General features: G+C 38.9%; 1 protein-coding gene across 4 annotated transcripts in view; it reads right to left on the bottom strand.

The window, feature by feature from the left end:
- The window catches only part of MAPKAP1 (MAPK associated protein 1), a 253,138-nt gene that overhangs the window by 217,534 nt on the left and 17,159 nt on the right, over nt 1–18,445 (bottom strand). For 2 of the 4 annotated variants that reach the window (XM_066256207.1, XM_066256208.1), the window contains exons 3-5: nt 13,926–13,995; nt 4,530–4,857; nt 1,977–2,066 (exon numbers count right to left, since the gene is read on the bottom strand). The exons of 1 other annotated variant lie outside the window; for it this stretch is intronic. In XM_066256207.1, coding sequence (XP_066112304.1) covers nt 1,977–2,066; nt 4,530–4,788 — 349 coding nt within the window. In that variant the 5' untranslated portion in view covers nt 4,789–4,857; nt 13,926–13,995. The remainder of the gene's footprint in view (nt 1–1,976; nt 2,067–4,529; nt 4,858–13,925; nt 13,996–18,445) is intronic. One more of the 4 variants, XM_066256209.1, reaches the window with a different exon arrangement.

Raw genomic sequence — 18,445 nt, 5'->3', positions numbered from 1 at the left:
CCGACGCTCTATCCACTGCGCCACCGCCTGGTCAGGCTACTCATAATTTTTTAAAATAAGGAAGTGAAGGTAAAACAAAGGGCAGCTGGAGAGATGGCTTAGATAAGCTGACTCTATTCCTTAAGAAAAGATTAATAGAAAAAAAGCAATAAAATATATAAAAGTGAACAATATAAATCATATAAAGGTTCTTCAGTTTATACTAAATACAATAGAGAAAAGTATTAACTGGTTCAACAACAATTTTTAACATGTCAAGAAGAATACATAAGAAGTCATAGAAATGAGATGTTAAGAAAAGAGTAGAATTTCTGGTTCTACACAGTCATCATTTAGAAGCAACTATAATATAAGAAAATCAGACCCATTGAGCACACTCAGGTTTACAATCATAGTAGGAGAAAGCAATAACTACTTTCTACAGTGTCGTTTAGCAGAAAAAGATTGGCCTTTAGAAGCAAGTGTGAGATACAAAACATGGCTCTATATGCACTACCACTTCCTAGTCTTGTAACTTTAGCAAGAATAATCTCTCTGAGCCTCTGCCTCATCTGTCTCATCTAATCAATGATACCTACATTTTTAAGACTGGTGCATTGGAGGTAATGCATACAAAGTGCTTAGAACAGCAACAGATAGGTGCCGATGTTAATGTAATCATCATTAATATTGTTAGCTTTATAATAGTATGTAGCAATGGAGTCAGTCACCGAAAGTTTATTGGACATCTAATAAATGTCAGGGTGGCACTGGGAGGTGCTGGGAAAATACAGAAGACAGACTGCAGACATTTCTTTGAAAGGATAAAAAAGAGAAAGTCTAGGAAATATGATATAAACATTGGAAAATGTTTTTTTTAATTGATTTTGGGGGGGAGAGAGAGAGAGAGAGAGAGAGAGAGAGAGAACACGTATCTGTTCCTGTATGTGCCCTGACCGGGGATCAAACCTGCAACCTCTACACTTCAAGACAAAGCTCTAACCAAATGAGCTATCTGGCCAGGATGTCATTGGAAATTTTTTTTTTTTTTTTTGTATTTTTCTAAAGCTGGAAACGGGGAGAGACAGTCAGACTCCCGCATGCGCCCGACAGGGATCCACCCGGCACGCCCACCAGGGGGCAATGCTCTGCCCCTCCGGGGCATCGCTCTGACGTGACCAGAGCCACTCTAGCGCCTGGGGCAGAGGCCAAGGAGCCATCCCCAGCGCCCGGGCCATCTTTGCTCCAATGGAGCCTTGGCTGCGGGAGGGGAAGAGAGAGACAGAGAGGAAGGGGTGGGGGGTGGAGAAGCAAATGGGCGCTTCTCCTGTGTGTCTTGGCCGGGAATTGAACCCAGGTCCCCCGCACGCCAGGCCGACGCTCTACCGCTGAGCCAACCGGCCAGGGCCTGGAAAATATTTTAAAAGCACTTTATTTTGATTTCTTTTAAGTCTTCTTCTTGAAACTGAAGCTTTGAAAATACATAATATGACCAGCTTCTTAATGTACGTATCATAAGAACATATACTGAAAATGCTAATAATACCAGTAAAATAATGGGTTTTAAGCTAAAGAAAAAGAATTAGCATAGGTGCAAAACAGGATTGTTAATGGGGCCACTAATAAGGCAAGATAAAGTCTAGGTTAGAACTGCCAGGAGGAATCTGTAACCCAGAGGCCCATCCAAATCATAGGTACTCCTTCGCGCTAAGACCAAGGTACCAGCACAGCAGTTTGTACACACTGTGCCTGCCTTGCACACATCAATACCTGTGACCCAGAACAAAGAGTGGCCAAAGAGGCAGGACCTACAGAACACTCAGTGTCAGGACCAAGGCGCCCAAGTGAAACAGTTCAAAGCTCAAAACACAAGAGTCATCTGCCCTGACGATTTAAAAGAACGACTTAAAAGTAAAAGCTTAGATGTATGCACTAAATATTTAGTATACACTAAATATATAAATCTCAAATTAACAATTAAAATTATTTCCATTTACCTGATTGCTTAGAATTTCTTTCTTTCCACTGAATATTTTTGCATTTGATCTGGTTTTGTCTCTCTTTTCGGAGTCGTTCTAATCTTTGAGCTTAAAAAGAAATATTATAACTATAAGTTTGTCAATGAAAGTTCACTATAAACAAAGATATAATTAACTACCTTTATATGAATAAAGATGTTTTATATTGCAAATGAAGGGGAAAGTCATAAAATTTTAAAGGTGGCACCCCTGAAAAGCAAATACCAACAAAAACATGAAAATATTCTTGATTTATAATTGAAATTAGAGGATATAAAACATTAATAGAGATCATAAAGATAGTATTAACATGGAAGAGAATAATAAAATGTGAAAACTTCTGTGATTAATATGACATTTCATTATATAAATCATTAATAACGGTCTTAAAGGAATTTTAATGCACAAATGAACTGAAGTGAATATTACATTACAGGAATAAAATTACTGTTATGAATTACTCTACCCGTTTCAAAAATTAAAGATAAATGAACTTAGACTAGACTATTAAAGTTTTAAATATAAAATCCTTTATCTAAAAATCATGAAAATTATAAAATGTCAAAGCTATATAAATTAGCATAGCTTTTCTTCAGTGGGCTGAAACAGTTTATAGGTAGTAAAATAAATGATTTGTATCTTTGTAACATTAGTCAAATCTTAAAAAGAACAATTTTTCTTATACAAAATTTTAAGATATGCTGAAAGGATTAAAAAGTAAATCCTTAATCGCAAGACACCTTATAATCTTAATTAATTATCAGCATCTAAGTGCTAGCTTAAAAATTCCAACAATAACAAAGCATCACCTAAAATTATGCATTAGTGATTATATTACCACAGGCTGACCAATCTTCAAGAATCAGTTGGAACTGATCTTTTAAATAAATATTGTCCAGCAGACATTAACAACTGCTGCATACGGAGACCACAATAAAAAAGAAAGTCACAAAAAAAGAAAGAAAGAAAGAAAGTCACAATGAATGCCATCTCTTGAAATTAGTTTCCTCTTGCATGACTATCCTGGCACAATGTTAACAAAAAAAATCAATAAAATAAGTAAATTTATCTTTCAAGGTAGGAAATCATACACTCCTCCTGCCTTAGCAATGTGGTAGGGTTTAACACAAACTAATTTTGCCAGAAATTTAAACCAGGCTGGCAAAAGCATCCTGACAATGTCACTATATCTAACCAAATCCCACTTTGTTCAGTTGCAATTAATAAATGTGAAGGGTACAGCCAAAGTAATATAATCAGGAAGCTCTCAACTAACTGAGCAGCACTCTCCTCCTGAAATCCATTCAACCTGTCATATAAGATACCATCTCAATAACCTATAAGGAAGCCAGATTCAACTACAGAGCTGAGAATCAATGGTTCTAAATTATATTCAAACCTTCACTCAAATCCTATTTTGATAAAAGTTTCTTTAGATACTAGAAAATGCTATTAATTATTTTCATCATGAGAACAAATTATTCTTTGTGGACGTCACAGAATGTTGAATTCCAAGCTAAAACCTTAACGTGCCTTTTCCTGTGAATTGTACCCTGCCCTACCTACAGCCTCCTTCATGGACATTTTACATTTGGAACATAAAAATAAACATGGAAATATTTTCAATGTTCTACTACATCTCCTGCCACTACTTTTACTGGGAAGCAGCAGGTCACTGCTACTGATTAGATTATGTTTTCTGATTCCACATGCTCTCCTCCAAAAACCGGTCTCTTAGAATACCCTGTCACTGTAGAACTACATTATACATTCTAAATAACTTATCTAAGTAAAGGCCTTGTTTCATCACATTGCCCTTGAAACACTTCCAAAAAATGTAAGCTGGAAAATGGACAATGATAAGCTTTTAAAAGTTAATAACTATTATTATTAATATCCACAACACACACCAAAGTTGAGTGTTTACGAGCCACAAAGATCAGAGTATAGAGATGAACTTAATAAAGGTAATGTATTGAAAACAGGAGCACCTTTTCTAATCTCACACCCACTGTAGGAATTTCCTATTAAAAATAATCCTAATAAATATTCACCTGGCTCCCTCTAATGCCCCAGCCCTCACAATTCCTTCAGGGGCAAGAACTGTTTCAGGCCACAGCCCTCCATGGCTGGTCAGCTGCCTGCATAAAAGGTTCTGTATTATGTCAACCTGAACTCCGCCTCCAGGGCGTCTACCAGCTAGGACTAATGTTGCTCTGTTGAAGATGAAGTAAGTCCATGTCCCTTTCTACAGACTTTAGAAACAATAGCACCCAATGTCCTTCTTAGAGCCAATTTTTTCACTATTCTTCTTCTAAGTTTCTATTCTTCTATTTCTAATTCCAGAGGCTCTCTCAATTCAGTTGTGGAGATGGACATAATGCTTAGATTCACTCTGGCTGTTAATACATGCATGTTGGTTGTTAATACACAGAGACTTTCCCAGCAATCCTAGTCCAACATTATGTATTATTCTATAAGATCGTTTACTGATTTAAAGCTCTGAAGACATGACTAAAAGGCAATGTTTACCTGTATTTGAGCGTCTTCTAATACCAAAGTCCCAACTTGAGGTAATATCGACTGACTGGGCATATACATAGCCCTGAGTCTCACCATTGCTTCCCTGAATTTCTGACCCACTGTCTCCAGGCATTGAAGGAGGATGAATCTTCTCTAGGTCAACATCATGATCAATGAGAACCATCTCACACATTCCTGTGTCATCACTGGTCACATGAGACTGACGAATATGAGCTAGAATGATAGTTGGATTGTCCAAGAAGGCCATCCTTTCTGTGGGCCAATTTCCTTAAAAGGCTATTTTCTCCTCTTCATATTGTTTCACGGGCTCACCTACCTAGAAACATGATGTACACAGCAATATTTAAGAACAAGGCAGAAAATGACTAAATCATTTTTCAAACAAATTCAATGTGGTAAAATGCTATCTTGAAAATTAACATGTATCCTTGTACCTAGGAGACTAAAAGGATTAAGTCTAAGTTGAAAGGAAATCCTTATAAGCACCAGGGGCTAAGGCTCCTCTAGTCAATGAGATCTCCACAGTGTCAAGTAAAATGGCTTACTCTCTTGCAAAACAAATAATAGTAACTCCTTAGTCCACTCAAAGCATGTAACTGCTTTAAAACCACAAATTTTCCTTTCTTTCCCCTTTACTGCATGCAGTCTTCTCATTACTTTATAAAGTGACAGAGGAACAAGCTGCCTTTTCGTCAAATGATGTGCTGAAGTATGAAACTGCAATTTCTTCAGTCTGCATTCCGCTCATCCGTCAGATGGTGGGGAAGTATCTCAAAGGGCACAGACAATGCTTTCTGAGTTACTAGGAATTTTACCAAAATGTACCAGCAAAGTAATTTTGCTCAATAAATATATTTTCCTTTCTTCTACTTTAAGATAGTATTGTACTTTTAAAATAAAACTTATTAATCAAACTTGTCTGTTACCAGATTAATCTCTTATTTTAGAAACCTAATTATAAGAACTGCTTCCTGAATCCTGTTGAAAATGCCGTGCTGTTTATTCTGGGAACAGGGTTCCTCCTCAGTTAAATGGGAATACTCACCAAAGAAAATACCGGCAAAACTGGGATCAAATCCTGACCCTATCACTTGTTACCTATGTGATCAAAATAAGGTTCACCTCTTTGAGCTTGTTTTCTTTCTTCAAAACAGAGTCTCATACAGGAGATAATGTAGAAAAGTGCTTAGAAGACTACCTGGCACATAATTAAATATTAGCTGTTATTAATAATGATGTCACTGGTAAATATATCATTACCAATTTGAGCTTTCAATTTTTGTTTAAAGTAATCCTAAAATATATATATCAACAATTTGTCCTTTTTTAGTAAGTTCACAGAGGGTAAAATAAGTACCATATTTTCCCTTGTATAAGAAACACCTTTTCCCGAAAAATTTGGGGTCTAAAAACTAACTGCATCTTATACAATGGTTGTAGATTTTTTTACTTGCATTTCCCACTTCTTTGCGCTTGTTTTTGCGCTCACTGTTGAAGACAGTGATTCGTCATCAGACACAGATGAGGACAAGCTAATGGATGAATGCTTTGACAATGATGAGGAGTTGTATGAATTTTATTAATAAAACTTGAGTTCAATAACTTTATGTAATACATTTTTTTTCAAGTTTCGGGCCCCAAAATTAAGGTGTGTCTTATACATGAGAAAATACAGAATATGCTTCCTTTGTGACAAAAGATTCCGCAGGCCATCTGAGTCACCTTCCTCCTCCTCTAAAAATCATGGTGAAGTACAACAAAGTGAAAGCTGGACAGAATTTGTTCTTCAAACAGTCTGAGAATTTATTTTTTAAATTATTTTTTATTTTTTTAGGTGAGAGCAGGGGAGATAGTGAGGCAGACTCCTGCAGAAACCCCAACTGGGATCTACCCAGCAAATCCATCTTGAGCCAATGCTCGAATGTCAAGCTATTTTTAGCACCTGAGGCTGATACGCTCCAACAAAGCTATCTTCAGCAACTGGGCCATGCTTGAAGCAATTGAGCGACTGGCTGGGGGAGAGGGAGGGAAAAAGAAGCAGTGGGGGGTAGACCACCTGCTTCTCCTGTGTGCCCTGACCAGGAACTAAACACAGGATATCCATACACCAGGCCAATGCTCTAGCCACTGAGTTACCAGCCAGGGCCCTAGGAACTATTTTTACAAAGACCTATAACATCAGATCTCCTGGTCATTTGTTTCTTCTAGAAATGGAACACAGGGAAAATCTAGTTACCATAATAAGTCGTTACAGCTAATTCAGGTTAAAAATTTTTTTGTCTGGTAACATTCTATTGATATCGCTTGGTGGGTATTAAAATAAAGATACTGAGATTAAGAGAAAGTTCAACTGAAGAACATCTCTAACCAAGTGAATAACATTAATCTTAGGGGTTTTTTTTCCTTTAAGTATATTGAAAACTTGTCTTACACTAAGGCTAATGAGAAATCAAAGGTGAGAAAGGCATCTCTGAGTCAAAAAGGTTATACGCTAATATAGAAACCTCATATATGTCTGATTACAATGGGATTCCTCCAAGTGTCAAGTTTCTGAGGCATTCAGTCTCAGAAATATTAAAGTCAGCCCATTTTAAGTGTATTAATAAAAATAAAATTACAGAATTAAAGAGCATTTAAACTTCATTTATAAAAACTTCTTCTACAACCACAAAAAGAAGTGCACAACCACAGAATTACTTATAAATGAGAGTGTTTTGTAACAGAATCACAGGATCACAGACTGCCAGGGCTGCAAACCTCCTCAAAGCAATCAACACAAGCATCTTTCCCATGAAAGGAAGGCAACTAGCTGCCATCAAAATAGGAGTAGGTGCATTCAACTTCATATGGACTAGTTCTCCCCCACAAAACGAGGGCTTCAGGGAGGAACCACACATTTACACGGCGTTCTGGCACTTAAAAAGTCAGGTGACAAAGGGCAAAGAAACAAAAGTATACTAAAGAATCCTGAACAGAATCCTTTCAAGGAAAATATATTTGCTCTATTACCTCTTACAAAACTCTTTTAACAGCACACAAAACTCCTTAACGTTATTCTTGCAGAACAGAGCCTTTAAAACACCCCAATGTGAGCATATACCTTCTCTATTAGTACATTATGACTTTATACAATGAGGAATCTATATGATTCACTCAATAAATATGCATTCAGTACGAGTTCTGATAGGGAGCTCCCCACAAGACTGCCTCGGAAACAGTGCTTTCCATCTCCTATGACAAGTACTTGAGGATTCAGACTGTAAGTCCCACAAGGACAGGGGCTACAACACCACATCCCTTCTGGCAACAAAGAATCTGACACATGGCAGGAATTCAAAAAATTTGCTGCTTGACTTCCAAGGACTACACAATTCTGTTGCAGAGATTAGACGTGTAGGAGGGGCATATCATGTGTTAGTGCAATTATAAAGAAAGGATTGCCTTTTGCTATTAATACAGATACAAGAGCTTCTCTTCAATGTGCCCTTCAAAATTGTCACCTAGGGATACTATCAACTTATTCCAACACTACTTTTCAAAAACTAAAAATGTTTTGAATCATTTTAAGGGCAGCAAATTATCATTTGAAGATAGATTTAATTTCTAATACAAAGATATTCTGAACACAGATAAAAACAAGTTATTTTCTCTGATCAGTTGTGGAAAGAGTAAAAGATGTTTAAAACTCAATGTTGGCAGGGGTTTAGAGAAATGAAACTTTTTAAAGGGTAATTTGGGAAGACGGAAAAGTTCTGTAGATAGATGGAGGTGATGACTGCACAACAATGTGAATATACTTAAAGCCACCGAACTGGACTCTTAAAGATGGTTAAAATGGCAGATTTTGTTGTATGTATTTTACCACAAGTTTTCCAATTTACATTTTTTTAAAAGGTGTACAAAGTGCCAGATTAAAGAAAATTAAATGTTTTCTTCTTGCTGTACTTTTCAAAGCTTTTAAACTACCAATGTATATTGTGAAACTCCAAAAGTCGAGAATTTAGTAACAACATATTCGATACCCCAAATTTATCTAATCCCTAAACATTTTTTCCTCTACAAAAACTAAAATAAACCAATGAGTAACAGAGTTTCACAGAATAACATTCAGAAGTGCAATTCTACACTTTTACAAATGTCATTTCTTCAGGCCTTGAATGACTCTCCTGGATGCCAACAATCTTTGATCTTCTTAGACCTTTAGGCTGTTGGATAAACAATAATTTCAGGCTCCAGGAGGTCTGTTCCCCTAAGATGTCCTACCTTTCACAGATTCTCCCACTTTTTAACTTCAGGTTCCTCAACACATATAGATTTTTTTAATGAAAAATGGAAGCAATGGGGACATCAGGCATAGTAGGATAGTAAGAGATGTCCCAAAATGATACAAACATTTTTAATGTAGTGGGTGGGTCTCCTTTTATACTTCGTTCTTTCATTCACCAAATATTTATTAAGTTCCTGCTATGTGTTCAGTATGGTTCCAGGTGCAACTTGGATGCTATTATTACTTTACATAACCATTTGTGTTCATTAATGGTCATGTAACTTGCCTGTGTTAACTTGGCATATGCCCTAAATAAGAGAGTCAATTTTTAGTAGGTTTTAATGGGCATCAAGTCTTAATACAAATATATTTTTAGTAACTTTATACGCACACACCCTCCAATATTTATTTGTAATAGCTAATAGAAAAACATAAGGTACAACATAGTAAAAAAAAAAAAAACTAGTAGATGAGAAAAGTGGTAACAGGAAGTAATTCAGAATAAATACATAAGTCAGTACATGCCACAAGATCGTTTTGGTTTTTTTTCTAATGATGGATTTTATTTTTTTATTTTATTTATTTTTTTTTTCTGAAGCTGGAAATGGGGAGGCAATCAGATAGACTTCCGCATGTGCCCAACAGGGATCCACCCGGCACGTCCACCAGGGGGTGATGCTCTGCCCATTCAGGTCGTCGCTCTGTCACACCAGAGCCACTCTAGCGCCTGGGGCAGAGGCCAAGGAGCCATCCCCAGCGCCCAGGCCATCTTTTGCTCCAATGGAGCCTTGGCTGCGGAAGGGGAAGAGAGAGACAGAGAGGAAGGAGAGGGGGAGGGGTGGAGAAGCAGATGGGCACCTCTCCTGTGTGCCCTGGCCGGGAATCGAACCTGGGACTTCCGCATGCCAGGCCGACGCTCTACCACTGAGCCAACCGGCCAGGGCCTCTAATGATGGATTTTAGAGACAGGAAGGGAGTAAGGGAGGAAGAGGTTGAGGGAGGGAGGGAGAGAGGAAGAAGTTGAGGGAGGGAGGGAGAAAGAAAGGGAGAAGGAGAGGGAGGAAGAAAGGGAGAGAAAGAAAGAGAGGGAGAGACATTGGTTTGTTGTTCCATTTATTTATGCATTCATTGGTTGATTCTTTTTTTGTGACAGAGAAAGAGGGGGGGACAGATGGACAGGAAGGGAGAAAGATGAGAAGCATCAATTCTTTGTTGCAGCTCCTTAGTTGTTCATTGATTGTTTTCTCATATGTGCTCTGACCACGAGGCTACAGCAGAGCGAGTGCCCCTTGCTCAAGCCAGCAACCCTGGGCTTCAAGCCAGCGACCTTTGGGCTCAAGTCAGCAACCTTGTGCTCAACACAGCGACCTTGAGGTGTTTCTTTTTTTGTTTGTTTTTTGTTTTTTGTTTTATATTTTTTATACTTATGCCTTGACCAGGCAAGCCCAAGGTTTTGAACCGGCGACCTCAAAGTGTTCCAGGTCGATGCTTTATCCCACTGCGCCACCACAGGTCAGGCCGACCTTGAGGTTTTGAACCTGGGTCTTCTGTGTCCCAGTCTGACAGTCTATGCACTGCGCCACTGCCTGATCAGGCTCATTGGTTGATTCTTGTATGTGCCCTGAAAAGGGACTAAAAAGCTGCAACCATGGAGTACTGAGATGACACTCGAACCAAATGAGCTTCCCAGCCAGGGCCAGAAGATCTTGTACACTTCCTATAGGTAGACAGCAGAATCTCAGAAGCAAAAAGCAATTAGAGATAACCCTAACTTATTACAAAAGTTAGTCTTGTTCTTTCCTTTTTACATGGGTTAATTCACTTAATTTTCAAAATAACTCTTTAAGATAGTTACTATTTTTATCCCCATTTTGTAGATGAAGACACTGAAAGGTTAAGAAACCTATCCAAAACCAGACAGCTAATAAAGTAATAGAACTAAGAATCAAATCCTAGAGTTTGGAATCTTAAACACTATATGGCCTCTCTAAACAAAGAGGAACAAAGAATTGTAATGGTCATAACATGATTTTTTATCTATTTTTTTTTTAATTTTTAAATTTATTTTTTAAAGAGACAGAGAGTGAGTCAGAGAGAGGGATAGACAGGGACAGACAGACAGGAACGGAGAGAGATGAGAAGCATCAATCATTAGTTTTTCATTGCGCTTGGCAACACCTTAGTTGTTCATTGATTGCTTTCTTATATGTGCCTTGACCGCGGGCCTTCAGCAGACCAAGTGATCCCTTGCTGGAACCAGTGACCTTGGGTTCAAGCTGGTGGGCTTTTGCTCAAACCAGATGAGCCCGCGTTCAAGCTGGCGATCTCAGGGTCTCGAACCTGGGTCCTCTGCATCCCAGTCCGATGCTCTATCCACTGCGCCACCGCCTGGTCAGGCGTATAACATGATTTTTAACAATCCTGATGTTGAGTTCTTTGGGGGCCTGAGAGAAATTTCTTCCATGGGTCTTTGTGAAAGATGTACGACAGCGAATGTGTTACGCAGCAGACTCGACCCTTGGCTTTGCCCCCACTAATGCAACAGAGATTTGTACAACAGTAAGAAATAGAGAGCGCACATAGTGGTTGCTCAAATATAAAAATCACAACAGTTTACACATGAAAGGAACTTCAAGAGATTATCTACTTGTTGACCCAAAAGCACAGAGGAAAGGGGTACTTGAAATTCTCAACCAGGTCTAAGTATCCTTTTGAAAATCCCTAGAGACTCATGCAACTTCAGCTACAAAGTTCACACCTGAAATAGTCTGTTTAAATAACCCCACCAATAAGCGAATGAGCCCTCCCTAGACTCTGTACTTCCTAAGAACCTGAGATAGGCAGCAACATAACTTAAAATGCTCAAGTCAGCCAATTTAAAAGGAAATTTCTCCTTCCCAAACTATTAAAACACTCCGTGTACTTCCTTCCCTCTGCCAGGCAGGCTTCAAGTCCCCCTCACCTGCAATCTGGGAAAACTCGTCTGAATAAGCAACAGCCTGAGTCTTCTGAAAGGTCTGCAAACTCCCAATCAAAAATTACTGCTGCCCCATCAATGTGTCATATAAATGTTGGCATGTTAATTGTGTATTTATAAGATTGTTAATGGTTAGTTAATTTACCTCCCACACTATTATTGTACTTGAAATGATTTAACGTCTGCTAAGGGAGTTAACAACATGTAACAGCAGATGCAAGATTTTTTTTTTTACCTTTCCACATTGTACTCTGACTTCATGATATTAGCATTAGGCAAGTTAAACATGATTCCTATGCAGGATTCCTTAAGAGTGTTATAGAAGCACTCACATTTAATTTGCACAGGAATGATCACAAGTTTTTAAAAAGTCTTTTTATTATATACATAGTTTTCCATTTATAAAAACCAATGGACTCTGTTTTTAACTAAGATTTCAACATTCTTTGATCTAGTTAAAGTTCAGAATTCATACCTCCTGCAATTTGAAAATAATTGAAATGACCGTTAAAATAAAATGCACTTTATTGCTTTAAATCTCTTGCTCTCTCTCCAATTTAACTCTAAATTAAATCTTCATTTATTTTTTAGACCAGCAAAAATTAAGCTTTTTTTCCCTCAAGGAATTAAAATCTTCTCCATGTGAATATGCCTAATTTCATTACAAAGTAGATAGTGAGATCCTATATCTGGAATTTAATTTTTCTTTTCATACTTTTGTTTCTATATTTTGACAAAAGGTACCTATTAGACTAAATTTAAAAAAGAAAACAGGAAAGAAATGTTTTATCTTTGTTTGATAATATAAGATTCATTCACTAAACATCATTCAGAGCTAAGTACTGGGAATCCTACAAACAATTAAATGAACACTGGCCTGCACCTTCCAGAAGCTTACTAACTCCAGCAGATTAGCCATGTCCTATACTGACACAACAGCGTCATGAGAACTACATATTAACCACCAAATAAGACACAAAGTGCACATTTTCCAAGAGACAAGAAAATTACAGAAGCTTCAGGAAGAAGAGTGTCCCATTTAAGGATGGCTAAGCTTCCATTAGGCAGACTCACAAAGAGAACAGAAACAGATTTACTGAGCTCTTACTCTCCACTGTACTTTCCATGTAACAACATATTTCATCCTCACAACCACCACAGGGTGTAGGCTATTAATACACTGCTCACAAAAATTAGGGGATATTTTACCGTTTTATATTCATTTTGAAATATCCCTTAATTTCTGTGAGCAGTATATCAACCCTATTTTATAGATATAAAAAAAAAGGTTTAGGCCCTGGCCGGTTGGCTCAGTGGTAGAGCGTCGGCCTGGCGTGCAGGGGTCCTGGGTTCGATTCCCGGCCAGGGCACACAAGAGAGGCGCCCACCTGCTTCTCCACCCCTCCCCCTCTCCTTCCTCTCTGTCTCTCTTTTCCCCTCCCGCAGCTGAGGCTCCATTGGAGCAAAGATGGCCCGGGCGCTGGGGATGGCTCCTTGGCCTCTGCCCCAGGCGCTAGAGTGGTTCTGGTCGCGACAGAGCGACGCCCCGGAGGAGCAGAGCATCGCCCCCTGGTGGGCAGAGCACTGCCCGCTGGTGGGCGTGCTGGGTGGATCCCGGTAGGGCGCATGCGGGAGTCTGTCTGACTATCTCTCCCCGTTTCCAGCTTCAGAAAAATACAAAAAAAAAAAAGGTTTAAAGGAATTAAGTAACTTGCTCAAGGTCACATGGTGGATTTTTAAAAGGCCAGTCTTGGTGGCTCTGCCCATCAAGAGGTGGAGTCTATCTCCCTACTGCCAGAGTCTGGGTTCACCTCGTGATTTGCTTTGAGCAACAGAATGTAATGGCTGTAATGTTGTGAGACTTCTAAACTTTGGCTTTAGAAGACCTTGCAGGTCACACAGCTGCCTTCTTTAGGAAATATCTGACTCATGGGAAGAAGCATGGGATAAGAGACTACATGGAAAGACTCAGGTGTCATTCCAGGTTCCCTGCTGAGGCCCCCTGATAAGTGGCTAAGGACAGACATCTGGGACCAGCCAGGACCCCATCAACCTATCTCCTTCGGACAAAGGGTCACTGATCCTTGATTTTTTTTTTTGTACCACTAACCTCCACCTAAAATATCTCTCTGAATCTTACCATCCGCCAAGATCCAGTTAAAGGAAGCCTGGTACAGTACAGTGCCTCTCAAACTTGTCCACGAACACACCTAAAAGAGCAGAGGAGAGTGACCATAAATCAAGGTATGACTGAACCTAGGGGTAACCACCTAAAGCGTCATGCAAGCGTCATGCTATAAGAAACAGATTCTAGAATTCCTTCATATTTGCATTCTATCCTTTAATATACTACACCTGTTATTTGTTTTAATAGAAAAAAAAAAGTTTTACTTGGAATTTATCACTAAGATTGATACTCCAGGAAGATATGCCATGCTTACTTTGTGGCTTCTAATACCACGTGGATATACTGGGACTCTCATAAGCTCAGTATGAACATTAAGGTCTAGTAGAAAAACATAAGACTTTGGTGTCAGAAATATCAAATTTTGTGAGGATAAAATGGCACTTTATCAGTGGACAACTCAAGACCCAATTTTTGCTCAAAAGATATTTCTTATGACAATTATGAAGAACTGTAATTATTAACACCAAACTACATATAAAGTTCTAAACACAGGTTAGACTAAAATCTCTATTATGCAACAGCTGTTATAAAACAATCTGTATTTTCAAAGCATTTCAAAATACTGTTTATTAGCAGCAATAGCTGTGAAACTTCAGACAACCTAACCACCCACGACCCCCAAAACTCCAAACCTGCCAACAATTCTGGCTGTTACAAGAAATCTGCTAGTTTGGTGCAATGTAGCCCTAAATTATTTTTCCAATGGGTGTTCTCACTCTGACATAATAGATTTGATTGACACTTGTGATAATAAATAATTTTAGGTTTCGCTTTAATATTTCAGGTAAAAATGTTTGTAGTTTTACCTAGAATGAAGAAATGAATAATGCCAAAGAAATTAGATTGCTTCTCAATGTGAAATTACCAGTATAGGAACTAAAGCCACAAATAGCACTCAATCATCTATGAAATACTCACTACTCATTGATTTCATTTGACAAATATCTATAAAGCACTTATGTGCCAGGCAGTAACAATGCTAAGAAAAAAATTTAAAAGAGCTTAGCCACCACCTTCATCAAGCCAGAAGTTTGTATGGTAGTCAGAACTCTATGATGGCTCACGAAATTCTTGTCTCTTGGCAGCCCTCCCAGTCTCTTTGTTATGCCCTTCCCTTGAGTGTGGGTGGAACCTGAGTTGCTTCTAGTCAACAGAGGTGACAGGAGAGTCACTCCCTTGATTACTTTCTGTTATATAAGACTCCATCCTGGCAACTGAAGAGAAAGATTCTAAGCCAGAGATTTTCCTGCGGGTCTTGAAGAAGCAAACAGCCATTTTATGGAACTACACATGGCAAGGACCTAAAAGCAGCATCTAGGAGCTGAGAGTGGTCCCAACCAACAAGTAACAAGAAAATGGGGACCCTACATAATACAGTCACACAAAAAAATGAATTCTGGCCCTGGTGGGTTGGCTCAGTGGACAGAGCGTCTGCCTGGCGTATGGATGTTCCAGGTTCAATTACTGGGCAGGGCACACAGAAGCAACCATCTGTTTCTCTCCCCCCGCCTCTCCCCATTCTCTCCCTCTTCCTCTCCCACAGCCAGTGGCTCGATGGAGCATCAGCCCTGGGCAATGAGGATAGCTCAGTTGATCTGAGCATGGGCCTCAAGCGCTAAAAAATAGCTCAGGTGAGTTGAGCATCAGCTCCAGACAGGGGTTGCCAGGTAGACCCTGGTCTGTCTATCTCCCCTCCTCTCACTTTAAAAAAATAAAATAAAAAACAAAAGAAAATAAGTTCTGCTGACAACCTGAAGGAGCTTGTGAAGAGATCTTCCCCTGGCCCAGCCTCCAGATGAGGATGGAGCCAGCTGATGCCTTAATTTCATTCCTTTGAGACCCTCAGCAAAACGCCTAGCAATGTCATGACTCCCTGACTCAGAAATAACTGTCTTGTTTTAAGCCATTAAGTTTCTTATAATTCGTTATAAAGCAATAGAAATGAAAATACACAGTGCAGGAAAACAGCTTAAACTCCTTCACCTTCATATACAACATTTAGGGCTCTTCACAACCCAGCTTCACTCGCCTGCCCCTTCTCCCGGCATGCAACTCCCAGGACTACTGGAAACATGTTCTAGTCTCCAATAATGATACTCCCTTTCTCTGAGTGTGCCCTTCTCCTCCAAACCTTATTCTTCCAAGTCCATCTCAAATATCTCATTCTCTGTGCACCTCCTCCAGTTTCCAGGGTCCAAACTATTTTAAAAGCACTTTCTTTCTACCTTTAATACAGTTAGTTATATGAATAGCGCCATTTACAAAATTGCCAATTTCAAATTTTTAGCCCATTCTCGATTCAGAAATGCAGTTACTCTATTAAGGTATAAATATCACTCTCCTCTGATCATCTGCACAGCTGCTGAAGACAGGACCCCCTGTACCCCTCCAACAATAACGCAGTGTTTCTAATAAGATGGCTCTCAATTAGGAGACAATTCTGTTAACAATGTCTGGACATATTTCTAGTTGTCACACTGGGGGCGGTTGCTGCTAACATCTACAGGGATGCTGTTAAAGACTCTACAATGCAGGGGACAGCACACACAACAAAAAATTAGAGCCCCCAAAATGTCAGAATCGATGCTGAGGTTGAGAGATGCTGCAGTGATATGTTGTATAAAGCCAATAAATTTATGGTAATATCCAACCCTCTTGGTTTCACTTATACTGAGATTAAATTATTCAACTTTGCTACTAAATTCTATGTTCAAATCCCCTAAGGCACTAAACACAGCTCAACTTCTTGTGTCTGTTTACTGAAATTTTAACCTACCCTAAGGAGAACCAAAGCCTAAATTAAAATAAGACAGGCTGTATGTCTTCAAACTCACCCTTGATCTGAAGCCTGTCCACCCTTTTCCACCTGGCTCCCTCCTACTCACTCATTCTTCAAAATCCAGCTCAATGGTCAATCTCCTGGGAAACCTCCCTAACCAGGGCAGCTGCTTTCTTTTTGTGGTCTGTTGCACTGCCCGTTGTCACTACTTTTATGAAGTAATTAAACCAGCATATTGCTTGTTAGTAGTAGGTGATAGTGTTTGTTAAATTGATTCATTCAACCAATATTTATTGAATGCCTACTATATGGCAGGCTCTCTTCTAGATGCAGAGAGTACATCAGAAAACAAAGCAGACAGAAAGGACTGCCCTCCTGGAGTTTACACTCTACTGCAGGAAACAGACAAAACAGAGAAGTAAATTACACTACAGTAAGTTAGAAGAGCTATTAGGGAAAATAGTGCAGGAAACAGCGATGGGACATACCAGGTAGGTGGAGCCATGGCTGAAAGTAGTCACTAGAAGGTGACATCTGAGTTAATACTTAAAGGAAGTGAGAAAATGAGCAATGTGGGACTTCTGAACGAAGTGCTTCACCAGGCAGAAGAAGCATGCCTGGCTCTGGTCAAAAAGGAGTAAGGAGTAAAGCAAGGGAGCAAGTAGAAGAGGATGACATCTGGAAGAGCGAAACAAACTGTGTACCATTCTAAGAACTCTGCTTTCACTCTAAGCAAAATGTATTGCATGCAGCATAATCAAATGTCAAAATAACCTGGAGATGTTTTCTCTGAACATATGCACCCTGATTTATCAATGTCACCCCATTAAAATTAATTTAAAAAAAAAAACAAAAAACGTATTGCGGGCAGAGCAGTAACATGACCAAACACACATTTAAAAGGATCTCTCTGGCTGCTATGTTAACGATTAAAGAAATGAATGAATGAACTAATCACACTTAAAATAATCTGTTTATACACTGGTTTTCTCTTCTAAACTGTAAGCTCCTTGAGGACACTGTCTTTCTTATTCATCACTATGGTGGCAGTGTCTAACAGAATCTGGCTGGTATCCAATAAGAGATCAGGGAAGAACGAATAAATGAACAACTCTTTCTTGTCCTCTAAGTGTTATACCACGATTTTCCAAAAAAGGGTCCCTTATCCATATAATCCAAGATTTATTTTCCTTTTATTGCCTCCTTGATGTCTGAAGTTTGCTTAAACAAGTAGAAGCACTGAACAGAGTTAGTTTCCACCCACTTGTCTCTCAGGTTAACTGCCCCATCAGTTAAGGGAAGCAACAGTTTATTGCAATCACGTCAGGAAACCTGAATTCCAATTCCCTAATTACCAGAGGACTAATTATATAACCTTGGATAAGTCACTTCTTTAAACCAATGTTACACATCAATCCATTTTTGCATCTGTTAAATGGGCAGGATAAGCTATAAAAGCCTTTTCAGCTCTCAAGTTCTATTCCAATCACATGTGAGGAGGAGGCTGTGATTGGGCATTTACCCTTGAGACTAAATAAAAAGTTTCATATGTTTTTGCTTCATACTGTTTTCCCTCAAAGGTCAGAATTCCATTGAAAGTTTTACTTCTATCACTGTGCAATCCTTTACCCTTAAGTCTAAATAAAAAGTTTCATATGTTTTTGCTTCATACTGTTTTCCCTGAAAGGTCAGA

The sequence above is a fragment of the Saccopteryx bilineata genome, chromosome 2 (assembly GCF_036850765.1).
Source record: "Saccopteryx bilineata isolate mSacBil1 chromosome 2, mSacBil1_pri_phased_curated, whole genome shotgun sequence".
Classification (NCBI taxonomy): Eukaryota; Metazoa; Chordata; class Mammalia; order Chiroptera; family Emballonuridae; genus Saccopteryx; species Saccopteryx bilineata.
This window is presented reverse-complemented; position numbering and strand designations above follow the sequence as displayed.